Source organism: Stenella coeruleoalba (assembly GCF_951394435.1).
Source record: "Stenella coeruleoalba genome assembly, chromosome: 18".
NCBI classification, from domain to species: domain Eukaryota; kingdom Metazoa; phylum Chordata; class Mammalia; order Artiodactyla; family Delphinidae; genus Stenella; species Stenella coeruleoalba.
In genome coordinates, this window is record NC_137164.1 from 21,538,124 (window position 1) to 21,566,114 (window position 27,991).

Consider the following 27,991-nt stretch of genomic DNA (forward strand, 5'->3'; position numbering starts at 1 on the left):
TATTTGTCAATAAATTTTTGAGGAATTTCACGTGTTCTGATTCTTTCCACTGCCAATCACCTTAGTTCCTCCAAACTCATAATCTTCAAGATAAAATAGCCCTTTCAAAAAGAAGTTGTTATGTTAGCCCACAATTCTTTTAGTTGGGCTTCTTTGATCTCCAGGGGAATATGGACACGCTTCAAAATTCCACACCTGTAATCTTTGGGATCCAAATTCCTCAAGCGATTTACTTTAGGACCATGTTTAGGGTCAGGAGATGGATCTGCTTGTTTCTCAATTTGACATCCTCTAAAAATGTGTTAGGTTCAAATCGTATTCACTCCTAAGCCATCACACCCTAGTACAGTACAGATCATTGGGATATGCCAATACCTTTTTAAAATCCAGACACTGTGTTCAAGATACAAGCTTAAAAAAGGAAGCCATCTTTGTTTCATGTCAACATTAAAATTAGAGTACTAAATCAATACAGCTGATAATTTAAAAGCTTAAGATATGAGGGAAATTATCAGCTCTATAGTCCTGGAAGCAATCTTTATGTTTATCAGTACACCCCATCACTTGATTCTCTTTTAGGTATCATGTTCCTTCTTACCTGTATCAAAACTCTTACTGAACAGTGAGTTCTGGGTTGCAAAAAAGGATTTATTTTTGCCCCTGTCTAGAAGTCTTTGTCGAGAAATCAAACAAACACAAGTGCTATTGACCACCTTTTAATTGGGTTGCTTTTCTTGATTAGTAGCGGTTATTTATTTAGATACAAATACTTTTTTGCGTAGAGTATAGGTAGTGCAGATATATATAGTCTTGCAATTTGTGGCTTGCCTTTTTACCCTTAATAGGTGTCTTTTTTTTTTTTTTCTCCATATGATAGTCTTAACTGCTCAGATATCTGGGGTCAGCTGGGGGTTATCTGGTGATCTTGACAAGCCTTAGTCACAGCTGGTGGTTTGTTAGCTGATGGTTGGGGTGCCTATATAGTTACTATTTGTGGTACTCCTCATTCTTTTTTTTTTTTGCGGTACACGGGCCTCTCACTGCTGTGGCCTCTCCCATTGCGGAGCACAGGCTCCGGACGCGCGGGCTCAGCAGCCATGGCTCACAGGCCCAGCCGCTCTGCGGCACGTGGGATCTTCCCGGACCGGGGCACGAACCCGTGTCCCCTGCATCGGCAGGCGGACTCTCAACCACTGCGCCACCAGGGAAGCCTGGTACTCCTCATTCTTTAGCGTAGATCTGTCTTTCCATCTGATACCATTTTCCTTTTGCCTGAAAGACTTACTATAACATTTCTTGTAGTGAGGGTGAGGGTCTGCTGGAGATGACTTCTTTCAGCTCTGTGTGTCTGAAAAGATCTTTATTTTACCTTCCTATTGGAAAGATATTTTTGCTAGATAAGTAATTCTAGGTTAACAGTTTTCTAAAAATTTTATAGTATTTTAAAGATGTTGCCCCATTGTTTTCTTATTTGCATTGTTTCCAAGAGAAATCTGCTGTCATTTTGTTCCTCTATATAAAATACCTTTTATCTCTGACTGCTTTTAAGATTTTCTCTTTTTCACTAGCTTTGAGCAATTTGATCATTATGTGCCTTGGTATTATTTTCTTACTTTGTTTTATTGTCCATTGAGAGTATATGTAATGAACCTTTTTTTTAAATGGTCTTTGTTTTCCTATGCATAGTTTACATAAGTATGTGCTCACATAAGTATTTGTTTCCTCCTAAGAGTAGTAATTGCTGTGGTTTGAGAGGGCGCTTGATTTGAGCTAGCCGTGAAATTGTGCTTGGTCTATGATCTTTAAGTTTATCCTCCTGTAATGTGAAGAGAATAATACCTGTCTAATCTATTTTAAGGAGTTACCATGAAGTTTAAACAAGAAACAAGGTAGCATATTTGTAAAAGCGTCAGAAACTTTAAGGCTACTTACAATTAAGGAGATAAGAGTTAATGCACATTGTAAAGTCTAAGGAGCATTTTATCTTAATGTATAATAGGAATGAAAGAATGCTGCCAATTAAATTCACTTGCTGTTGATTGTACAACATAGCCCAATTTCAGAGGGATTACATTATGGGAGGAAATGTGCAATTTGGAATTGATAAAGTATGGTATATTGTGGTATGTTATCCTTTTAAAGTTCTACTTTGGAAGCCATTGAATTTATTTTATTCTGGTCTCTTTAATGTACTTGGTGACAGGTGATTGACAGCTAAATTTCTTTTGCATTCAGTAATCTTTTGCAAATTTTTCTTGAAAGGTCAGTGCCTTTTATATTAAGAATTGCATTTTTCTTACTCCAGCAAGATGAAGGGGATGGCCAGACATTCACAGACGGCAAAAATCAGAAGTCCTGGCAAACGTCACAAATGGAAAAATGGTCGTGCTGGACAGAGAGCAGCCATGGGGTCAGGCAATCCCTTGTGTGGTTCGAAGCCTGAAAGTACACCCGAGGCAAATTCAGACCCTCTGGGTGTTTTGGTAAACACCGATTCCGGTAAGCTAAATAAGAAAACACCGTGTTTTTAAGAGTATAGCCAGTGATGCAGAAATTGATTCTTCACATCCTTGTTTGGGGAGAGTTTAATGGCAAAAAATGTAAAAAGGTAGAATGATGCTTTTGTTCTTAATAGGAGTGTTTTGTCAAAAATCTTGTTAAAGACATTTTTTCTGAATCTTGGGAATGAATGCATGAGGCAGGCAGAATGTGGGAGAAAGATTATATTTATTGGATAATTTCCTTAGTATCATATAATCTTGGAAATTTTCTTAAGATTATTTTGAATGTATAGATGTTGTGGATTCAGATTTGCACCATTATGTGAATTTTCCCACCTAGAAAGCAGGAATTCCAATGGAAGCCAGTATTTATGCTGCTCAGCATGAACATGGTCTCTTTGGGTAAATAATATGAATAGAATATATTTATGTGTGTTTATTGTTTTTTCTTAAATTCCTTCTAGAATTTAGGAGATAAGTTTACTCTTGCTTATAAGTTGAGAAATTAAAGGACCAAAATGTTGCTGTCACAGAAAGATACCGCTAAGGCTTCATTTCTCTCCTGAAAAATAAAAATGTTTATGTAAATATTTTACTGCCTTTCCTTCTAATAACGATGTGAGGCTTTATCCAGTTGCTAGTGATTCTTCTTTTGCAAAGGGGTGTTGCTGATGTTACATTGCAAGTTTGCTAGCAGGCTCTGCTCAACTTGGGGGAAAGCGGCTTCTACGACAATCACAGATTATGTTATAAATTTATTTATTTTTGGCTGTGTTGAGTCTTCGTTGCTGCCTGCAGGCTTTCTCTAGTTGCAGCGAGTGGGGGCTACTCTTCATTGCGGTGTGTGGGCTTCTCGTTACAGTGGCTTCTCTTTGTTGCAGAGCACGGGCTCTAGGTGCGCGGGCTTCAGTAGTTGTGGCTTGTGGGCTCTAGAGCACAGGCTCAGTAGTTGTGGCGCACAGGCTTAGTTGCTCCGCGGCATGTGGAATCTTCCCAGACCGGGGATCAAACCCATGTCCCCTGCACTGGCAGGCGATTCTTAACCACTGCCACCAGGGAAGTCCCGTGGCAGATTACTGAATTTATGGATGGGAAGAAACAGGGGTATAACTACTTCATTGACTAAATCAGGATGGAAAAAGATCTTGGCATAAGGGAATGTTGGTCTAAGAATGACAAGGTAAAATTTAGTAGGAATAATAATAATAAATTATTTTAACACCAACTGACAATTACTGAGTTAAGGTATTGGGTTGGCCAAAAAGTTCGTTTGGGTTTTTCCGTAAGATGTTACGGAAAAACCCAAACGAACTTTTTGGCCAACCCAATACTTACTGTGCTCTAAATGCTTTGTATATGTTAGCTCTTTTCCTCCTGACAACATTTTACGTATGTACAGATGCTACTTCCATTTTCGAACCAAGGAACTTAGAGTGAGTAATTTACCTTAGTCATGCTGCTAATTAATGGCAGAGCCAGAATTAGAATTTAGGTGTCTGACTCCTAGTATACTATACTACCTCTACACGTGAAGTCTGAATTTGGCCAAAAAAAATATTGTAGGAGTCTAGGATAGTTGAGATGTGGGAGAGAGGTTTAAAAAGGCATCTTATCCTTGCTGCTAGCAAGGCAAAGACAGAAGACATTGGGCCAGGGCTGAATTTACTCTTGGGCACTGATTTTTTTTCCTTCAAAAAATGTTGGAGAGAGCGCGCATACTTCTTCAAACTTACAGTTTGTGACCTTGATGATGAAATACAATCTGTACCTAAATATAAACTTCCATGTCATTAAAATACTTGAAACACAAATGTGAAGACTACTGTTACAAGCAGTGTTACTAATTTGAAAATTACATAATTCTTCCCTTTATGCAATTTTCTAAATGAACATTTGAAGGATTCTGTAGCACTGAATACTCTGTTTTTGCATTGTTAGCTTTGGTTGGGTGATTCTGTTTTCTCATTTTTAAAGAAGTGTTTCAGTGTATCAATCTGGTGAAACACTAACAAAAAGATGAGTATATCTTGCCTCTATTTGTATGTAGGTCTTCAAGAGACACCTTAGACCTGAGAAACAATAGTTAAATGCCTTTCATCCTCATGGTAGAAAGCATTCAGGCAGATCTACGAGCAGTTGAATGAGAGATAGCAAGTAATTTTGTTTTGGCTTAATGTTGAAACTTTTTGCTATTCTGAGGGTCAGAGATGAAAATGTAAGTCTTGAATATAAAAATCCTAAAAGTAAGCTGTAAATTTATAATATTGTTCTTTGAGGAAATCAGAATACCAACAATCAAATTATGGTAGCTTAATTTTGTAGGAAAGATTCCATTTAAATTTATGTTGTTCTTTACCTGGGATTTCTTCTGGACTTTCACATTTTCCAAATCAATGTTTCAGAGTGTTGGTTTTTCAACTTTCCACTCCAGGTATAGCTACAGAAAACCGTATGTACCATTTTTTCACATGCTCTAGGTATATATCTCAGATTCTCGACTTTCCAATTTATCAGTTTTACCTTGTTTGGAAGCAGCTTCCTTCACATGGGCCAGAGCCAGTCAACCTTCATTAAGATCTAGTTGTGCTTGTTATTCAGGTTGTCAGTGGCAGGGTAGCATTGTGACAGCGTGGCCCTATTCATGCTCAAATGTCACAGTTCACACTTTTCAGCACTAAGCTCACTTTAAAAATGAAGACAGTAGCTCTTGAGAATCTCTATAAGCCTCATGTCACGTTTAGAAAATCACTGCCTGAGCCCACCTTTTTTTGATGGTAGTTGGTAGTATGTGAACCCTCATTAATTGTGTAGATGCTTTGTTTATTTATTTTTAAAGATGGAGAATTTTTAAATTAAATTAATTTATTTATTTTTGGCTGCATTGGGTCCCCGCTGCTGCACGTGGGCTTTCTCTAGTTGTGGTGAGCAGGGGCTACTCTTCGTTGCGGTGCGCAGGCTTCTCATTGCGGTGGCTTCTCTTGTTGCAGAGCACAGGCTCCAGGCGCACGGGCTCAGTAGTTGTGGCTAGCGGGCTCTAGAGCACAGGCTCAGTAGTTGTGGCACACGGGCCCAGCTGCTCCACGGCATGTGGGATCCTCCCGGACTAGGGATTGAACCCATGTCCCTTGCATTGGCAGGTGGACTCTTAACCACTGTGCCACCAGGGAAGTCCCTGTGCAGATGCTTTAAATTGGGAATTGACATTGTTTCAAAAGGAAAGCCTGTCATTTGGAGTCTCTCAGCTTATGGGTTTTGAGTATGGCCTGTTGTCACTAGATTTCCTTGGTGGTGCTCTGCTCTTGTTTAAATACAGCATGTTCTATGGCTTTCCTGGCCCGTGGTTTTAACAAGTATTGTCTGGGCTAGAAGGAAAGGAGCTGGTCAGTAATGTGTCCTGAGCATCACTGACTAAAGTGCCTCAGTGTCCACAAAACAGGAAGGATCCAGTTTGTTAGTCATTCATTATAACAAATATAGCTATTGTCATAGAACACTGGGACATCAGTCTAATAACTATGCATCGAGGTAAGCTAGGTGGCTTCTGTTGTTAAAAAGGTAGACATTCAAGTAAGAAAGTAAGCTGGCCCGGCACATCAGAAATCATGAATGCCCATTGTTAAATACCTGGTTTTGAGGTGTGGAAACTATAAACCAAAGTTCCCATTTTTTTAGAGTGACTTTTTCAATATATAGCTTTTTCTTTGTGAGAATTTATAAATCTTCTTGGGGTTACAGCATATAATTGTGCTTTGTTCCATAAAGACAATAGGAAATAGTGGGGGGAGAGGAGGGTGGCACAAATAAAGAAATAAGTTGTAGAAAGAAGCCAGTTGAGAAGCTTTTTCTAATGTTTAGAGTTGGGTAAGACATTCAAAGGGCAGTTTGGTTTTTGTTATTTTAATTTCAATAGGGATTTACTGAGGTCCTACATTTTGCTTGCCTAGCCCTATAATTCAGTGAAGTCTTTCCCTGCCTTCAAGAAACTCATAGTTTAGTGATAATTTTTAGATTTAAAAAAATTTTTTTGGTCATTGGGAACATGATGTGTATGTATGAGAGAGAGAGGTGAGATTTCCCCTAAGAAAAGTGTCACTATTTTCTTTTTTTAACAGTAAAAGAAATTATTGGAGTTGGTATTTATAATGCTTTTTTTTTTTTTTTTTGTGGTATGAGGGCCTCTCACTGTTGTGGCCTCTCCCGTTGCGGAGCACAGGCTCTGGACGCGCAGGCTCAGCGGCCATGGCTCACGGGCCCAGCCGCTCCGCGGCATGTGGGATCTTCCCAGACCGGGGCACGAACCCGTGTCCCCTGCATCGGCAGGCGGACCCTCAACCACTTGCGCCACCAGGGAAGCCCCTATAATGTTTTTAAAGTTTGATTTTATAATCTTCATTGCTATTATTTTTGTACTGGTGTTTTTATTATTTTAATTTTAAAATTTTTTCTTAATTTTTATTCAATTATAGAAACTTTTATTATCCTAAATTAGGCCCATCAAAATTTTTAACACACGTTAATATTAAATTGTATAAGACCTTAAAATATTACTCAGGGATCTTTTTCGTTATTTTATGTTTATTTTTTATGGTTTCTGTTTTTTTTTAAATTTTTATTGGAATATAGTTGACTTACAGTGTTGTGTTAGTTTCAAGTGGACAGCAAAGTGAATCAGTTATACATATACATACATCCACTCTTTTTTAGATTCTTTTCCCATGTAGGTCATTACAGAGTATTGAGTAGACTTCCCTGTGCTATACAGTAGGTCCTATTAGTTATCTATTTTATATATAATAGTGTATATATGTCAATCCCAATCTCCCAATTTATCCCTCCCCCCTTTACCCCCCTGTAACCATAAGTTTGTTTTCTACATCTGAAACTCTATTTCTGTTTTGTAAATAAGCTCATTTGTACTCTTTAAAAATTCCACATATAAGCGATACCATATGATATTTGTCTTTCTCTGTCTGACTTACTTCACTCAGTATGACAATCTCTAGGTCCATCCATGTTGCTGCAAATATACTGGTATTTTTAGTTTAGAGAGATGTTTTGGCTGCTTTTATTAAAATGTGAGTGAAGTTTCTTGAGTATTATTTTATCAGCTCTGCCTATGGTATAGTCATTCTAAGATGGCTGCTAGAAATGCCTACATTAGAACTGCCAAGTAGATCTGAGCGTCTGTGTGAACAGCCTTCTGTTTTTGAGATGAAGAGTCACCATAGAGGATGTTTTGATAGTGCCAAAAGTGTCATTACATGTGGTGGGTCCCCAAAACATAACTGAGGGGGACGAAATAGGAAAAGAGGTGTTCATTTGTATGAACTCCTAGCTCTTTCCCTTGGGAAGGCAGTTAAGTGTAGTGAGCTTTGTGACACTCCTCGTAATGAGTACACCAACCACTCATGTTGTGGTTTTAATGTATGTCTGAAATTCTTTGCTTCGAGAGGTGGAGATTAATTTCCCTCCCCTTGAATGTGGGCTGGACCTAGTGACTTGTTTTTAGGAATAGAATAATGAAAGAGCAGAATAGTAACGTGGTGGAGACTACCGAGTGATCATGGTTAATATCACCAGTAATAGGTTGAGATGTACTCCCTGATATATGATGAGAAGGTCACTACCTGAAATCCACAACCTCAGTCTAATCATTAGAAAACATCAGACAGACCCAGCTGAGGGGTATTCTGCAATAACTGACCGGTAGTCTTTAAAACAGTCAAGTTCATGAAAGGCAAGGAAATACTGAGAAATTGTCACAGGTTTGGAGAAGACACAGATCAAGGTGTCATGGTGATTGAATGTGATGTGATATGGTGGATTGAATCCTAGAACAGAAAAAGGACATTAGTGGAAAAACTGGTGAAATTACATTACAGTCTGTAGTTTAGGTAGTAGTACCATTCCAATGTTAATTTTTTAGCTATGGTAAATGTACTGTGGTTTGTAAGATGTTAATATTAGGGGAAGCTAGGTGAAGGGTATATGGAAATTCTTGGTACTATCTTTGCAACACTTGTGTAAATCTAAAATTGTTTCAAAATATAAAGTTTAGAAAAAAAGGGAGGCAGGAAAGGGGTGATATGTAGGCCAGTTAAAGCTGTGTGGTCCACTTCTTGAATTGAATAGTGAGGAAACACTTTCTTCCAGGTTTTATTTTCCTATGTTTTCTTCTTCTATTCATTTCTGATTACAAATGCAGAAAATGTGAGGAAAAAACTGAAAAGCATAAAATAAAAAACAACCTACTTTCTTAACTTACAGACAGCCACTGCTCACGTTTTGTTTTATATCCATCAGTATTTTTCTTATACACATGTATGTGATTTTTTAAGAAAAATGGAATCATTTTATTGAAAAGAAAAAAGAATAAGCTCTGAATCCAGACAAAATCAGGTTTCTTTTGTGGTACCACTTCGGCATAGCTCTGTCATTCTGTACCAGTTAGCCTTTTTGAACTTGTCCTTAACTCATTCATGCAAGAGTTTGTTCTTCAAATATTTCTTGAGCACTTATGTACTGTTCTAGGCTCTGAGGATACAGTACTGAACAAAGCCAAACCCCTTCTCTCCTGTACCTTATGTTCTGCTTGGGGCAGCTGCAGTAAATAGGGGTTGATATCTTTCATAACGATGAGTAAAGCTAAGGAAAAGGATGGAGAATGGCAGTTGGAGAAAGGGGTGTGCTCTTTTATATAATCAGCAATGGCATCTGTATGAAAAGGCGACATTAAGAAATCTGAGTAAAATTAGGGGCTGAGACCTGAGGGGAGAGTTTTCCAAGCAGAGAAAGCACCAAGTGCGAACACCCCATGGTGAGAGCATGCTTGTGTATTCAGGGAACAGCAAGATTGGAGTGGAGTAAGCCAGGAAGAAAGTGGTGAAGGATCAGATCAAGTAGGGTCTTGTAGGCAGCAAAGGACTTGGGACTTTACTCCGAGGTTGAGCAGAGAGGTGATGTGATGTGTTAAGGTGGAGAATGGACTGCAGAGGTGGGCGGGTCATATCAGGGTGTCCTTTTAGGAGGCTGCTAGAACTGTCCAGGTAAGAAATGTTGACTGGGACTGGGGTTATAGAAGTGAAGTAATGAGGAGGAGTACGATTCTGGATATATCTTCAAAATAGAGCTGACCGTATTTGTGGCTAGATTGGATATGGTATGTGAAAAGGAGAAGAGTCAAGGGTGATTGCTAGGTTTTGGCGTAACCATGAAGAAGAGCTGGCGTTTATTGAGATGGAGACTACTGGCAGGCATGTTTGGAGGAGAAATCAAGCGCTTGTTTTTGGACGTGTTAACATTTGAGGTGCCTGTTTGATACCCAAGCAGAGATGTTGAATAGCAGTTAGGTTATTCTGGAGTTTAGGGGATAATTGAAGGCTGGAGGTATACATTTGTGATTTACCAGGATCTAGATAGTACTTTGAGATAAAATGAGATCATAAGAGGAGGAGGAGGCATAAAGAGAAAAGGTTGCTGAGTATTGGACCCAGGGACATTCAAGAATTTTGAAGTTGGTCAATGAAGAGAATTTAGTAGGGAGACTGGGAAAGGAGAGCCAAGTGAAAGGGTTCTGGAAGGCAAGTGAAGGAAATGTTTTTAAAAGTAAAACATGACTACAGTTGGCCCTTGAACAATTTGGGAGGTTAGGGGCACCAGCCCTCCACGTGGTCGAAAATTCAAGTGTAACCTGTAGTCTGCCTTCCATGTAATGCAGTTCTTCTGTATCCACAGTTCCCAATCCATGGATTCAACCAACTGCAGATCAGTTTCAATAGTATTTACTATCGAAAGATATCTGTGCATAAGTGGACCCATGAACTTCAAGCCCGTGTTGTTCAAGGGTCACTTGGACTGTCAGATGTCATCACTAAGTTAAATAAGATGAGCACCAACAAGTATTCCTCTTTGGCAACACAGAGGAATCCAGTGAACTTGGAAGAAAAAGGTTCACTGGTGTGGTGGGCCTGAAAGGCAGATTGGAGTAGATTCTGGAACGTGTCAGATAGCTGTAGGAAATTTCAGGCCCAGGTGTTCCCTGGTGAATTATACAAATAGTTATTTGGGGTTTTGCTCTGAAAGGGAACAGAGAAATGGGATATAGCTGGAAGACATTTATTAACATTCTAGACCAGAGAGACATTTTGGTAGGATGACTTAATTTTAAGAAGAGGACTTTATATATCTGTAGGAGATATTCTAGCCCACTAGTTAAGAAGTGGGATTTGGAATCAGATAGCTAGAATTTAAATTTGACCCATGTGTTCTATAGATTTGTTACCTAAAGGATCATCCAGTTCAGATTCTCTGAATTTTGGTTTCATCACCTGTAATTAATAATGAAGGCAGGGCTTCCCTGGTGGCGTACTGGTTAAAAATATGCCTGCCAATGCAGGGGACACGGGTTCGAGCCCTGGTCCGGGAAGATCCCACATGCCGTGGAGCAACTAAGCCCGTGCGCCACAACTACTGAGCCTACGCTCTGGAGCCTACAAGCCACAACTACTGAAGCTCACGCTCCGAGAGCCCGTGCTCTGCAACAAGAGAAGCCACCGTGATGAGAAGCCCACGCACTGCAACAAAGAGTAGCCCCAGCTCGCCACAACTAAAGAAAGCTCACGTGCAGCAACAAAGACCCAATGCAACCAAAAAAAAAAAATAGTGAAGGTGATACTTCATAAGGATTAAATGAGCTCATGCTTTTAAAGAGCATTATATAGTCAACTGTATTGTACTTTTTGGTGCCTCTCTTTGGGTCTTAGAAGGAAATACTACACTTTGGTACATCATCATTCAAACAATGAGATGACCAGTGTCTGTACTAATATTGTTGCAGATTCTGTTTTATCCACTAGTAACTTATTTATATATATATATATAACTGCATATTTTCCTTTCCCTTTATTAATTCAGGAGAAAAGGTAATAAGTTAGTTAAAAATCGACAAGGAGCAGTGTTTGGAGGGGCTGCTGCTGGGCAGTGTGGATTGGGGGAGGAGAGAGGATTTAACTTCATCCACCAGAAGGTGGTAATTCCATACTCACATAAAAGTTTCCTCCTGTTTCCTACTGGCATGTTTTGGTTTCCCTTAGACTGACTTGGTAAACGTTAAGTACTGTCTTGAAACATTTCATATTGGTTGTGGGTTGAGTTGGTTCACTACACAGACAGGTTACTTACTGTCTTCATTCTTCAGTCAGGCATTACTGACTTGTTTAGAATAGATGTAATACATTTTGAGAGCTGCCAAAAATAAATGTAATAGGTGGTGTCCGGGGGCTATAGCTAGGCTTACTGGGCTCTGATCAAACACTTTACCTTTGGCAGGCTCTTAGTACTTGGTAATTCTCATAGTTGGCTTGTTTACTTAAGTTCTTAGAAGTTCTAAATAATAAAAATTTTGGGCGGATTCAGTTCAGCGGAACTCTTTGTGCCTTCAGCTACAGAATGGTTGAAATGTTATATGTGCCCTCTAACCCCGTCGTAAAAACAACAAAAAGAGTGGATATTTTATATTTTACTTATTCTAAATCTAATTTTCATAGTCTGTGATCCTAATCCAGTGAAGTCAAATAAGTTTATGGCCTTCCTGCTACCTTAATAAAATTAATTAATAGCCTAAATAAAATAAAATAATAACAAAGACTGTCTGGTTAATTTAGAGAAGGCCCAAGTTCCATAACCTGTGAAGCATGGTAAGAAACTGAGTCGTGTATGGCTTCCATTTGCCCCTCTGTTTTCTCTTTGGGGTAGATAGCTTATCTGACCATAAAGATTTAAACCAAGGGGAAATTTTTCGAGTCTCCTGGATTTCATTTTTGGGAAGATTGAGGAAATGATCAGAAATTACTTTCTTTTCACTAACACATGAGGGAGTGGGGGGCTGTCAGCTTTCTTTCTTATGGTTGTAGATATTTTTGGTATACAGTTTTACTCTTAGGTCTTTCTATTCCAGAGTCCGATAAAGAGGAGAAACCACAAAATGCTGTCATACCTAAGGAAGTGACACCAGCCCTGTGCTCCCTAATGAGCAGCTATGGCAGCCTCTCGGGGTCGGAGAGTGAGCCAGAAGGTAAGTTATGGGCTCAGTTGTTACAGTTAGGTTTGTTTCGTTGCTTTTTGCCTTTGATGTACACTACGCATCAGTAGCATCCTTTCATATGTATGTATCTGAGGACAAGGTGTGTCATGCACATTCTTTGATCCTCAAGTTCCTTCTTCGTTTGATTCAGAAGTTAACATGGGATGAAATGAAGTGGGAGAAATGGGGAAATGTATTGCTCCTCTAGGAGAAAAGGGCAAACAATAATAAAAGAATAGGAAGGGGAAGAGATAATATCCACTAGTGAAATCAAAGAATATTCTAAAAGATATAGTGAAGAAGGTTAATTACTTCTCTCTACTCTCAAGAACCCTTGTCTTAACATGTTTTGCACCTTTAGTAGGTGGAGCGAGGTCCTTTGTGACAAAGAGGATAATAACATTCCTTACATGTATATGGGGCATTGCTCTTTATAGAGCTCATTTACCTAAATTATCTCATTTGGAGAACACAGTAACCCTATACTTGCGTTGCATTCGCCCGTGTATGTACTTTAAAGGTTGAGAGACACGGAATCCTTTAGATAGTCTTTCTGAGAAGTTAACCTTGTTCAGGATACATGTCTTAACCTTTAAAGATGATAATAAACCAGCTCAATCACTAGCGTCTCTTTTAGGGCCACCTAAAAGAGCTGCAGGTAGGCTTGGCAGTATGGCAGTTCTTAACCCAAGGTTCGTATCAGTAATCCAGCATTTGTTTAGTGAATAAGCATGTGTCCTACTGTGCCTGTGTACCTGGCTCTGCATGGTCGTTTTATCTAGGCTTCACCAACCAACCATGAGAGAATTCATGAGTGTGTGTCTCAGATATGTAATCACAGTAGGGGCTGTACTCAAGAATAGAGGGTCTTAAAAGTGAATATGTAGGATGAAGGGAAGGTTTGAATGTAATTGGATGAAGATGGCAGGACTTTTAATGTTGGCTAGGCTAGAGAAAATCAATGTTTGTGTAGTTGAGATGTTGAAGGAAGAGTTGGGCTTTAATACGAAAGTTAAGGTTTAGATCTATCTATAACAGGAATTTTTTTTCCCTTTTTTCCTTTTACTATGGTAGCTGGCTAAAAGCTAGTTGAATTTTGAAATATAAACTACTTTGGCTTTATCAGAATATTCCTTAGCAGATGGTTGCCTCTTCTTATTTTTTTTTTAATCTTAAGAAAAACAGTATTTATTTCTTTACTCTTGTTTCCATTATACTGATATGAAGATGAAGTTATTCTTTAAACACGTATTACATTTCCTGCTTATCATTTGTATTTATGACAGGTGATAGCAAAGAAAGCTATTACCAGATTACTGAATCCCATAAAAACAAGCTGTTCTAATGCTTTCTTCTCTCATTCCTAAGATAAAACATTTTGTACTCATGTCTTCATTTTGAGGCTGCCACTATTTTTTAAATTAGAAGGAAGAAAGGAAACTGGAAGGGGTCTTTGAGGTTTCAACCCTCCATTTTATAGACCCTTAAGCTTCGAGAGGGTAGGTTTGCAAAGCTAGTATATGGCAAAGCTGATGTAAAGCTTAGGTTTAGGGACTTAAATGTCTAAAGAAGCCAACTATATTGCCTTCCATCACAGTCTTTCTTTGTGTGGCATTTGCTATCTTCCTGCACAGTAATGCATAGCTTTTCTTTTCTAGTACATAACAGAAGATGTTGTCTGTTAAAAGATATATTTGATTTTGTATGAATTCGTTTTGACTAATTGTTTAAAATGTCCTGCCTTAAGGAAAATGTCCTTGCTTCACATTCCTAAGCCTTAAGAATTATTTTATGTAATTTGAATTCAGCTTTATTAAGCCATCCAGGTCACTAGCAAATTTCTAGCTTTCAGTGTTAATTCTGGGCTATAGGATAGGATAGGATATTGACATAGAGGGACTTCAGAGTAAATAAACCAAGGAAATAAAGTGAGCCTTCTCTGAACCATGAAACAGTGTCTAGAAGGCTTCTTATTTAAGTGAGTTCTAAATGGAGATAAGCAGTCTGATTCTCACAGATTTTAACGACCGTATTTTCATATTTAAGACCTGTCTTAACTTAGGAATTAACATAGAAGTGTGTAGAGGATCTTAAACATGAATAGTGCTTTTCCAGAATGAATTTTAAACAAGGAAAGGGTCCTTCCAGAAAGACTGAGCAAAAGAAGAGGCTATATACTTGGTTCTGGGGCTTTCAGAATCGTTAAGATATAGATAAGAAAGAAAATTTCAGTGAGCAGTATTTCCAAACGTTTTATCTATCCTGGGTCTTGCATGTTAGTTTTTTGTTTTTGTTTGCGCCATATGAGAAGTTAAGCACAGTTTTGCAACTCCCCAAAATTGTTATGTTTCTTCGAACAGGTTTGGCTATGATTGAGGGACATAAGAGAAAATAGTGCCCTAGTTTTTCTTTTTTGCCTTTAATTATTATTCCCATAGTTTTGAACTCTGCAAAGCACTTGTGAATTCTTAGCTCCATTGTTTTATGGTTATATTTCTCTTCTTTTCCTCTTTTCCCCATTAGTTTGAAGGCACATTAAAATCACTATCAGGGCAAATTCTTATATAGTGCTTACTCTGTTTCGGGCACTGTTTAATGTGCTTTACTCATTTAATTATTGCAGTAATTAAATAAACCTCATGAAGTAGGTGCCATTACTTATGAGGAAATTTAGGCAGAGATAAGTAGCTGCTCCAAGGTCACACAGCTAGGAAGTCTTGGATCTAGAATTTGAACCTAACAGTTTGTAACAGAGTCTGTGCTTCTAACACTTACCCTGTACTTCCTTTCAAATGTAATTTCCACATTCAGTCCTATGTAATGCTTGAATGTTGAGGGTTTTGAGGCATATGATTAGCCTGTTACACTCTTGTCCAGGCAATTGAACTCAGTTCCCAACGTCTAGGATAGAACTCTTTATATCACATTAGCCTATAATTCATGGTAATCAAAAATATAGAAAAACCATTTGGGGCTGAGAGGAGGGAATTCCTATCTTAATACTTGTGAATTTTCAACTGATTATATGGTGGTGGTTGTTTTTTTTCTCAATGTGGTGAAATACACCAATTGATTTTCAAATGTCAAACTAACCCTGTATTCCTGGGATAAAGTCTACTCGGAATTGGTGTATTACCTGTTTAATACATTACTGGATTTGACTTGCCAATATTTTATTAAGGATTTTTGCATCCGTGTTCTTGAGGAATATTAGTCTGTGTTTTTCTTCTCTTATAGGCTTTGTCTGGATTTGGGATGAGTTGGGATCTGTTTCCTCCTCCTCTTTTAAGGATTTGTGTAGAATTGCTGCAATTTTTTCTTGTTTGTAGGATTCAGTAGTGAAGCCATCTGTACCTGGCATTTTCTCTGGGGGAAGATTCTAAATTAATCAAATTTCCTTAATAGGTATAGCACTATTCAGATTTTCTACTTTTTCCTTGAGCCAATTTTGGTAATTTATATTTTTCAAAAGAATTTGTTTCAGTTTGACCAATTGTCAAGTTTATTGGCATAAAGTTGTTTGTGATATTTTCTTGTGATATATGTAGGATTTATAGTGATGTTCCTTCTTTGATTCCTTATACTATTAATTGGGTTTTTTCCCCCTTTTTTCTTGATCAGATCATCTTGCTAGGTGTTTATTAATTTTATAAATCTTTTCAAGGAACTGCCTTCTGGCTTTGTTGATTTTTTTCTGTTGTCTATTTCTAATTGATTTTCACACTTTCATTCTTTCTTTCCTCCTCACTTTCTACCTTGTCACAGTAGAAACTGAGATAAGTGATTTTAAATTTTTTTCATTTCTAATGTAAGCATTCAGAGCTATACATTTGCCTCCATGCATTGCTTTAGCTGCATCCCACAAATTTGACACATTTTGTTTTCATTTTTATTTATATCAAAATATTTTTAAATTTCTCTTGTGATATGTCCTTTAACTCTGGTTATTTAGAAGTCTGTTGTTCAGCTCCAATTTTTTGGAGGGTTTTTAACTATAGTTTTCTGTTATTGATTTTATTTACTTCTGTTATGGTCAGAGAACATATTCTATATGCTTTCAGTTTTTCAATTTATTGAGATTCGTTTTATACCCCAACACATATATACCCCAAAACATGTTTATGTGAACTTGACAAGACTGTGTGTTGTGTTAGCAGGCATGAAAACAACATGAATCTCCTGGTACGTCTCCATCAGAGCTCCTAGGTGACCAGGAGTGAGCAGTCATATTTTGAAAGGAATCTTTTTCTGAGCAGTAGGTCTCATCAATAGGCTTGATATAGTCAGTAAACGATGTCATAAACATGTGCTGTGTCATGCAGGCTTCGTTGTTGCATTTATAGAGCACAGGCAGAGTAGATTTAGTGTAATTCTTAAGGACCCTAGGATATTCAGAATGGTAAAGGAGCATTGGCTTCAACTTTAAGTCACCAGCTGCATTAGCCCTTACAAGAGAGTCAGTTTGTCCTTTGAAGCTTTAAAGGCAAGCATTGTCTTCTCCTCTCTAGCTATGAAAATTCTAGATGGCATCTTCTTCCAATACAAGGCTGTTTCGTCTACATAGAAACTCTGTTGTTTAGTGTAGTCGCCTTTGTTAATTGTCTTAGCTAGGTCTTCTGGATAATTTGCTGCAGCTTTACATCAGCACTTGCTGCTTCACCTCGCACTTTCATGTCATGATGACGGCTTCTTTTAAATCTCTGTTAGTTTCAGACCTTTCTTCTGCAGCTTCCTCACTTCTCTCGGCCTTCATAGAATTGAAGAGAGTTAGGGCCTTGCTCTGGATTATAGGCTTTTGCCTTAAGGGAATGTTGTGGCTGGTTTGATCTTCTGTCCAGACCACTACAGCTTTCTGCATATCAGCAGTAAGGCTGTTTCCCTTCCTTATCATTTGTGTGTTCACTGGAGTAGCACTTTTAATTTCCTTCAAAAACTTTTCCTTTGCTTTCACAACTTGGCTAACTGGTACAAGAGGCCTAGCTTCTGGCCTGTCTCAGCTTTTGACTTAAAAGTGAAAAACGTAAAAAAAAAAAAAAAAAAAAGTGAAAAACGTGAGACACTTCCTTTCACTTGAACACTCAGAGGCCATTGTAGCACAGTTATTAACTGGCATAATTTCAGTATTGTGTCTCAGGGAATAGGGAGGCCTGCGGAGAAGGAGAGAAATGAGAGAATGGCAGGTAGGTAAAGCAGTCAGAACATACATATTTATGAATTAAGTTTATTGTCTTATATGGGCATGGTTTGTGGTGACCCAAAACAATTACAATAGTAACATCAAAAATCACTGATTACAGATGACTATAACAGATTTAATAACAGTGAAAGTTTGAAATATTGAATCACCAAAATGTGACAGAGAGACATGAAGTTTGAAATATTGAATTACCAAAATGTGACAGAGACATGAAGTGAGCAATTGATGTTGAAAAAATGGTGCTGATAGACTTGCTCAATGTTGCCACAAACCTTCAATTTGTACAGAACGCTCTATCTGTGAACAACATTAAATCGAAGCACAGTAAAGTGAAGTATTCCTGTAATTTAAGAATTTTATAGCAATATACTTAGATTTTCCTCTTCCCTTCCTTTGTGCTATTGTTATCTTAGATTTTAATTCTATAGATGTTATAAATCCTACATACATTGTTATTATTATTTTTGCTTTAAATAGTCAATTATCTTTAAAATTTTTTCAAATGAGAAAAAAGGTCTTTTGTATTTATCCACATATTGACTTTCTGGCACTCTTCATTCCTTTGTGTAGATCCAAGTTTCCATCTGGTATCATTTCTTTCATAGGGATCGTTTTCTGTAGTTCTTTGTGGTAATCTCAATTATTGGCAGTCATAGCTCACAATTTGAAAAATTTTGTATAATACATTGTACATGCTCAGTTTTAACTAATAAGTAGCCAGTATTATGGCTGGGGAAGGGGAATATTATGGGGTGTGTTTTTTTGTTATCTGTGTAAGTTTTCCCTGTTTTTTAATTTGTTTTTTATTTTTGTGTTTATATTTCATCACATTAGAAGTTCCCATCAAGACTGAAGCAGACATTCTGGCAGAAGACCAGGTTCTTCATAGCAGTACTCCTAAGAAACCAAGTCAAGATGTTAAAGCAACTGTTAGAAATTTCTCAGAAGCCAAGTATGAGAGCCAAAAGAAAAGTTTTAAAAACACAAATCCTAAGAGGAAAAAAAATTATCGCAATTATCAAACATTATTTGAACCAAGAACACACCATCCATATCTCCTGGAAATGGTAAGTGATTTTTCTTTATGTTCTGATCTTTGTGTTCTTCTTGTGTCTTGAAGATAGAGCTCCTGGGCTTGTGTGTTTGTATTTTAAGGTTACCAGAGACATATGCTCCTTGGAGAGTTATCTATGTATCTTAATTCTGAAGCTGCATTTGAAATATAGCTGATATTTGGTAAATGTAGAATAATTACAATTTTCAAAACTGCTTAAAATAAAGGAATCTAGGTTTAAGTGGTTGGTAAAGAAATAGGTATTGAAGTGTACTGACCTTTATAAAGTTTTCCTATTGAGAGCACAGCTAAATACAGTGCAGGCTGAAGGGAGAGAAAGGGTTTTATGTTTATTCTGTGCATTATTGGCTTTATTCTCAGCATGATGTGCTCAAAAATTTATGATCTTTCTTCAAATTGTAAGAAGCAATGCCTCTTTTGATTCTAAGTGATGGACACGAAGCTGTTCAAAGATCCAAGACTTTCATTTCTAAGAGTGATAGAAATACTCTGAAATTTTCAGTGGAATTGTAAAACTATCTATTGGCATTCTGTGCAAAGTCTGATTTTGCCTGGTCAGATATATGCTTCTGCTGTAGCTGAAGTGTTCTGTGACTACACTCTATGACATGTTGTAATACATGTAGACACAGTTGCTTCTTAATAAAAATTGATCTGAAATGTACTCTGTTTTGTAAATTTTGGTGCTATATAAAGTAAATTGCATTTTTTTAATGTTTACCTTATAAGTGGTATATTAAATCATCTTTCTACTGAAAGGTCCTGTGTGGGTGTTTCTGAACTACATTAATGACATCAGAAGTAAAATGAGTAGTTACATTAAATCTTTTTGGCGAATCACATATAATTCCTTGGTTATGTATTCTAGATACCAGGGATTTTCAGCTTTCTTTTAATTACAGTAAACACAAAAATGGGAAGTTCTGAAAGACCAGCAGTGTTAGGATTTTTTACTGCTAGTTTCATTATTACTATATTTACCATATCTCCTTACCACTTTCTGTACTGTTTATAGATTTGGGTTTAGGAGGATCCTGTTTGACATGATTTTTAGATTTAAAGAATTGTAGACTTTTAAACCTATTTTTCCTGTCCTTTGCTTGATAGTCCTAGAGAGGATCTCAAATGTGAACATTTGTGCTTAAGCTAGATAGTTTTGGTTAAAAGGAAATATTCTTGCATTGCGTTTTAGGAAAATAATTAGTAAATATAATACACATCTTTATTGTTCTGTGTTCTTTATATAGAGAAGGCACACATGCTATTTTAGATGGTGTTTCTTGGATATATTTTATTTACCAGCTAATCTTTTTATTTATCATTTTTTAGCTTTTAGCTCCAGACATTCGACATGAAAGAAATGTGATTTTGCAGTGTGTTCGGTACATCATTAAAAAAGACTTTTTTGGACTTAATACTGCTTCTGCAAAAACTAAAGATGAATAGGTGTTTGGTGTTTTAGTACACATATCTGAAGCATGTAAAATAGCAACATCTTCAAGTTTGTGGAGGAAAACCTTTTCTTTTTTTTAAACTGGATTAGTAATTAAATTGTAAGCCTCATGGGCTATTATGTAGGATTTTCAAGTCTTTCCTTTGATTCTATACAAATAAATACATAACTGATTTTTAAGACTGTGTCTGTATTGTTGGGATCATACATAATATTTGCTGGCAGAATTCTACTTTTTATTTGTGTTTATTGCTGTCATGTAAGGAAGTCTGCCCTTGGGCCAGTTAAGAATTGAAGGTACTGGTTTAGGGGTAAAGAAAAAAATTTTTTTAAATTTTAATTCAGCTGAGCAGAGCTATAGATAGGGGAGAGAAATACAGTCATTTTGTTTTTAATATGGGAGAGGAAGAGTCATTCTTTAACTTCAGCAAAGGGGGATGTTTTAGAAATAAACAAAAAGAGCAAATTAATACAATGAGAAGGTCTTGCAATTTTAATTTTCACTGTTTATTTCAAAGGACATGTTGAAATTCACCTATTGGCATTTAAGTAGCACAAATATTGATCATTTGAAACATTACAGATCTGGCCTCTATGTGTGTTTCAATTCAGTTGAAGTGCTGCTTTTTGGTATGGTTCAGAATTGGACCTTTTAAAAAATTTTTCCTTTGAAAAAGTATGTAAAGTATAGTACTTGATGAGGTTCAATTAGTTTCTTATAGCATAAACAGTAGTTTGTGAAATCATGGTACCTGAGTTTTAAATAATTAAAATTTGTCCTGTTAAGATAGTAATTGAACCTTCTAAAAATGTTTTATTTTATTTTATTTTATTTTTTGCGGTACGCGGGCCTCTCTCACTGTTGTGGCCTCTCCCGTTGCGGAGCCCAGGCTCCGGACGTGCAGGCGTGGCCATGGCTCACGGGCCCAGCCGCTCCATGGCATGTGGGATCCTCCTGGACCGGGGCACGAACCCGTGTCCCCTGCATCGGCAGGCGGACTCTCAATCACTGTGCCACCAGGGAAGCCCTAAAAATGTTTTAAATAAATAGCTGCTAAGATCTTTTTATCTCCTATAATACCAGAGGTTCTGGTCTTATGTTCTAGTCATTTGTGCTAGCTAGTGCTAGAGCTCTACTCTTTTGATGTACAGCCAAAGGAACTGGATTTTTATAAATTAGTCTCTTGTTGTAGTTGGCAAATTAATTTTATCTGACATTGTTATTATTGAAATCCATGAATCTTGCATTCAAGAAATAAGGCAAGAAAGCTGGTAAGCAGGTCTCTGCCCTCTTGTTCCTCTGCATCTGTAAGATGCCATCCCAAATCCTGGAACACCAGGCACGAAACACCGTGACATCAGAGACCTGAGATTCAGATTCATACTGAAGTCAGTGTTTCCCAACCTGGTAACCACCATACAGACCTTTTTATTCTGCTTTACTCTATTCCTCCAGTGAGCCCCATATTTTGGAAAATTATCTGTCCAGTTCATTAATTAATTCAGTTCTTATACTACTTCAATGGATTAAAGATAGAAAAATGAATGAGGCCTTGCATTATTCAGAGATGTGACTCTTAACCCAATTCATCTCATCAGGATGGATGAAGTAACCAATGTTACAAACTGACTTAATATTCAAATTTTGACTGGTCTGCAGTTTTATCACAGGTTAGCATGCAAATTCCATAGGCTTTTAAATATATAAAGGAATTCACAGACTCCTAGGCTACTTTTAGAGAACCACTCTGTCTCCAGGGGTGCTGACAATCACTGCTTTAAGGTATATTGTGCAATGTTTTATTTTCAATCTTTCTTGTTTTCTAATGGATGTACTTAAAACTGAAAATGCTCCTCTGAGTACTGCGTTGGCTGTGTCTGACAGTCTTAAGCTGTGGTGACTGTTGTTTATTTCTAGTGGGTAATTTCAGATTCAGTTGCCTTTATATTTAAACCAGGAATTACTTAATGTGTTTAAAATTTCCAAGCAGATAGAGTGTAACCTGTATGGTTTCTACTTTATGGAATGCATAGTCAATATCTGTAAATATTCTATGAGTTATGGGGGGGGAGGGGTGACTTGCCTGCTCTTTTTTGGATTTAACTGGTTAATTGTCAGACCTTCTACATTCTTACTGTCCATTTAATGAATTGATTTCTGAGATGTGAAAGCATTATGTGACTGTTGGTGAGCTGTGCCTTTTATAACTGAGATATTCTCTTTTGTCCTTAATACTTTCTGCATTGGCTCCTATTTTCCCCAATTAATGTAGTCAAAACAGCTTTAGGGAAGTTCAGTCTAAGAGTCTCTGGGAAGTTTAATCCATTCACGTTAATTGAAATTGTTGAAATGTTTGGACTATTCCTACCATCGTATTTTGTATTTTCTGAATATCGTGCTTGTTTTTATTTTACCATTTTATTGGCTTGATTGATTGTTGGTTTTTTTCTCCTTGTTTTTCCTCTTAGTGCTTTGGAAATAATTCAACCTATTGTTGTTCCTTTAAGGGTTACCTTTTTTCTCTATATTTACAGTTAATCAGTAGTCATATTTTCCACCCATCTCCCAGTTAAGTCAGTTACCTTAGCATTCTGTCACTTCCCCACCTGGACCTCTTCTCCTCGTGTAATCATGTGAGATTTCTTTTAGGTTAATCTCTGTTACCTTGGTCTGTGTGTGGTTTGTGTCTTGATATTATGCATCATTATTTAGACAGCTATAAGATTCACTGTTTCCTTCTCACTGCTTTTTCTTTCCTGCCAGGGTTAGTTTTTTGGTTTACTGCAGCATATCATCAAGTAATTAAATGTTGAATCCTCATTTCAATTAAAAACAAAGTTTAGGGTGTTAGTTTCAAAAGCATTTCCCTTCAGAATTTTGAAGCTATAACATGATTGCTAGCATCCAGTATTGCTTCTTAAAAGTCAGACACCAATCTGATTCTCTCTCTTTATTTATTGGTAAAAACTTATTTTTCCCCCTCATGAAAAACTTTCAGGGTTTTCTTTTTATGCTTGGAGTCCTAAAATTTCACCAGTAATGCACCCAGGTATGTGGGATATAATATATGTCATTCATTCTGCTTACCTAATGGTCCTTTCACTCTGAAGAATTGTACCATTCTTAGACTAAGGGCAATTTCTAAAATGATTTCTTTATTTTCTTTCCATTTTGTCTTTTTTTTTCCTAGACTTCTTATCAAGTGAATATGGGACCTCCTGACTTGATCCTGTCACTGGATTTATATAATTTGTCTTGGTCTTTTTGTTCTATTCTGAAAGATTTCTTCAAATGTTATCCTCCAGATCACTAATTCCCTCTTCAAGCATGTCCATTACATCATTTAGCTTTTCTGTTTAGTTTTTAAGTTTAGTAATTTGTTTTTAAATAGTCAAGATTGCTTTCGTGTTCTAACAGCTTTTTTCAAAGGTGTAGTACCCTTACATTTCTAAAGATATCAATTAGAATTTTCATGTTATTTTCTATTCCTTGAATTATTTGTTTTCCCCATTGATTGTCAGTTGTTCTGTTTGTTCAATTTACTAATTATCTTTATCACTATTTGTTGTCCTTAAAGGATCACTCTTACATATGAAAGAGATTCACTTGATTAATGGGTTGGTAGTGGGTATGGATTTTTCCCACATTTGTAGAAGCCTTCTTTGCTCCCATAGATGTTTACCTTGACTGAGAAAAGGGAGCTTGTTCACGCAGAATTTTTAGAATACACGGATGGGGAGTGGGCAAAAGATCTAGGCTGTTGTCTGAGCCTTACTCCCATCTCTTTGCCAAAATACAAAGGGTTTTAATCTGAGGTTTAATCCCGGGCAGAACTATCTCCCACTCCCACCAACCACTTGGTTTTGGAGGTGGGCAAGGTTAGCACTTGACTATTGCAGCTAGAGGCCTCCAGCTTTCTGTCACTTGTGGACTCAGCTTAGAGTATCCCTGTAATTGCTTTTACCTTTCCTATTGCTGTCTCTGGGGCTGGTTTGGGCTGAGGCCTTCCTCTCTTGTTTCTTGTCAGCCTGATCAGTTTTACAGTGATTCTCAAACTTTGGTTCATCAGAATCACTCGGAGGGCTTGTTAAAACCAGATTGCAGGGCTCTGCCCCCAAAGGTTATGAGTAAGGGGAGTTGGGATGTGTCCTGAGAATTTGCATTTCTAACAAGCTTGAGGTGATGCTGATGAGGTTTGTCTGGGGGGACCACATTTTGAAAACCATTTTATAGGAGTTTCTCAAAACCACTGGTTTCCTGATATCCTCCTTTATCTTGTATTTCTTCCCTGTTGTAAATCTTCAGTTATTTTTATAAATATCATTTCAAGGAATTTGGAGCATATGGAGAGAGTAGTCAATTGTTTTTTTTTTTTTTTGTTTTTAATTAATTTATTTATTTTTGGCTGTGTTGGGTCTTTGTTGCTGTGTGCGGGCGTTCTCTAGTTGCAACGAGGGGGAGTTACCCGTCGCTGTGGTGCGCGGACTTCTCATGGTGGTGGCTTCTCTTGTTGCAGAGCACGGGCTCTAGGTGCACGGGCTTCAGTAGTTGTAGCATGCAGGCTCAGTAGTTGTGGTGCACGGGCTTAGTTGCTCCATGGCATGTGGGATCTTCCCAGACCAGGGCTCGAACCCACATCCCCTGCATTGGCAGGCGGATTCTTAACCACTGCGCCACCAGGGAAGCCCCGATTGTTTTAATCCAGACTTTTAATTGAATCTCTTTATTCATTATAGTCCTCAGTTTTTTGGGTAAACATCTTTGTTTAATTTTTTTTTCTCCTTTTTGTGGCTTTTTTAAAAAGCATTTTATTTTGGAGAATTTCAGCACATGTAAAAGCATATGAAGCGTAAAAAGAGAATAATGTAATGATACCCTTCTTCCCAACCCTTGTGCAGCTTCAGCACTTTATCAGTTTGTTGCCAATCATGTTTTCATTTACACCTCACCCATTCCAACCCAGCCTACCCTACCCCACTCCACATGAGATTATTTTGAAGCAAATGCTAAGGCATCTTATTATTTTATCCCTATATATTTTAGCATACATCTCTAGAAGATAGGAACTTAAAAAAAGATACCTATCATTACAAATTAATTCCTTGAGCTCATCAACTGTCCAATCAGAAAAATTAAGTTTTTATAACTTTTTATGATAACATAGTTAAGATCATTCTGTATATTTCATGTTGTGCCTTGTTCTGTATATCAAAAGTGCCATGTTGGAAAACTATATTTTGGACATATTTAAAAGCTCAACCTATTTTTGTATTTACTATCACTAACACCTTCCTCTTTTCCATTAAAAAACAGACATTTAAATTCTCAAGTGGACAACATATCAATATTTTAATTTAAATGTGAAAATGGTGGTGCTCTGTGCAGTAGAGCTCTCCAGTGCTGCTGGGTGCTAGGTGGTCAGGGAGTCCTGAGGGAGAGGGGAGGGAGGAGAGAGCCCCACTGATGGAACAGCCCAGGGTGGTTCTTCTTCTGATGGTTTTCTAACACACCCTGAATTAGCATTTGAAAGTTGCCTTATTCACTTCCTTTGTCCAGCGACTGTTTGCCTCTTTTACAAGGCTGGGAATAAGCCACTTCATTTGTGGTGGAAGCGGAGTTTGGAGGGCAGGCTTGCTCCAGAGCAGTCTCCTGTTAGCATACCTGGAGGCAGCTTGGGAGTGGCTTAGGGAACAGATTATTATTTCTTCCTCAAAACTGGAAGATCAGCTAGGTGGTTTGTGACCACCTAGAGGGGAGGGATAGGGAGGGTGGGAGGGTGGGAGGGAGGGAGACGCAAGAGGGAGGAGAGATGGGAACATATATATATGTGTAACTGATTCACTTTGTTATAAAGCAGAAACTAACACACCATTGTAAAGCAATTATACTCCAATAAAGATGTTAAAAAAAAAAACTGGAAGAGGAGAACATCAGTAAGTGTGAATAAACGGAGTAATAAAGAAGACAGATACTCAGAATGTACAGAGAAAAGACCCCAAATTGAAATTCTGTTCTTACAGCTGTTGCCATAGACTGTGCCCTGCAGTGCAGTGCATCCTGTGAAACACCAGTTGTGGCTCATGCTTGGAACACTTTCTGGGTCTTATAAAGAGAGCAAGTGTCTTCTATCGATCTTCTGTACCCAGCCGACTTAAACAAGTCTTTGTACACACCCTGGAGAAACTATGATGTCTTCGCTTCAGGACCTTCCGCCCATTGTGTGAAGGTTTCCACATTCCAGTTTCTGGCAGCGTCATCTCTGGTTATTAGCAGCGAATGCCATCGTTTCCTGGGTCACGTATTTGCAGTTTAGTGTCTATATGTTGTTCTGATTATTTTTATGTTTTTATTTAATTTGTGAAGCTGAACTATAGGCTTTATTTGGATTCTACTCGTTTTCCAAGAATGTCCTTTTTGATGGTTCAGTCCAGGATACCACGTTGCATTTAGTCGCTGAATCTCTTAGTTATCTTGTTTTTAGTTGTTGTTGTTTTTCAATGTCAAAAGTAATATGCTCATTGTAAAAATTCAAATAATCCAGTAGTATATAAGATAAAAAAGTGAGGTTTGTTCTGTCCTGTTCCCTTCTCATATTCCCCAGAGAACCACTGTTAACTGTTTGGTGTGTATTTCCAGACATTTAAAACACATATAAGTATCTAAATATGCTTGTATAAACTTTGTGTTTAAATGGAAAAATCATAGATAATGCTTTGCAAATTTTTTCACTTGACAGTATGTCACAAACATTTGTGCATGTGTATATAAATATATGCATATATATGCATGTATGTATACATATGCTTTCACTTTTTAAATCATTCCCCAATGGGGAAATTTGTTTCCAGTTTTTCTCTGAGGTTAATGATACTACCGTGAACACTACTGAATTTACAGTGATACACACTCTGTGTGGATGGGTGTGTGTGTGCACCTCTGGATACTTCTGTGGAAAAGAACGTTCGGATCAAAAATCAAATGACCTTTAAAAGGCTTTATCAAATTACATTCTTATTAAAAATGTTTTAAAAAGGATTGAAACTTGAAATAAGAGAAGTGGATTACTTTATGCCCTTTCAGTGTCATACTAGAGCAGTGGTTCTCAAAGTGTGGTCCAGGGACCTCTGGGGGTGTCTAAGACACTTTCGTGGAGGCTATGAAATTGAAACTATTTTCCTAATCCTAAGACATTATTTGCCTTTTTCACTCTCATTTCTTTTATGAAAGTACAGTGGAGATTTCCTAAAGGCTACACAGTGTGTGATGCTGTCATCACTATGTGCTTGGCTATTCTTGTGTTTCCTAGAATTTTCTAAGGTGGTGGGTTGAGGATATGTATATGAGTTTTTACAGATTAACTCAGGTGGTTCTCAGGACTTTTACTGTATTTTTACTAGCTATCTTTGGTTATCCCTGCTATATAGTCTCTGTAACTGCTGTAATTACTGTCATCAATAAGTTGTTATTTTAAATCCCAGAGATTTGCAAAGCTTTAAAATGATGCCACTCAGCTCACTAATATATTTTGTATTGGAAAAATGTTATTTATGTTAATATGTAAATGGTTTATTGTTTTTAAGTGAATTAATATGTTTAAGTTTTGTTTTAATTTCTAATGCTATGAATATCAGTAGATACAACTCACATAAATAAAAGCTCTTGGATAATTTTTAAGAGTGTGAC

At 37.4% G+C, this 27,991-nt stretch overlaps 1 protein-coding gene across 3 annotated transcripts in view; it reads left to right on the forward strand.

Moving 5' to 3' along the window:
• The window catches only part of NUFIP1 (nuclear FMR1 interacting protein 1), a 70,798-nt gene that overhangs the window by 23,515 nt on the left and 19,292 nt on the right, over positions 1 to 27,991 (forward strand). The window contains exons 7-10 of one of the 3 annotated variants that reach the window (XM_079903467.1): positions 2,306 to 2,499; positions 12,457 to 12,573; positions 18,614 to 18,846; positions 26,329 to 27,802. In XM_079903467.1, coding sequence (XP_079759593.1) covers positions 2,306 to 2,499; positions 12,457 to 12,573; positions 18,614 to 18,846; positions 26,329 to 26,340 — 556 coding nt within the window. In that variant the 3' untranslated portion in view covers positions 26,341 to 27,802. Of the gene's footprint in view, positions 1 to 2,305; positions 2,500 to 12,456; positions 12,574 to 18,613; positions 18,847 to 20,183; positions 21,167 to 26,328; positions 27,803 to 27,991 lie in introns of those variants that run through there. The other 2 variants (XM_079903465.1, XM_079903466.1) reach the window with 2 other exon arrangements.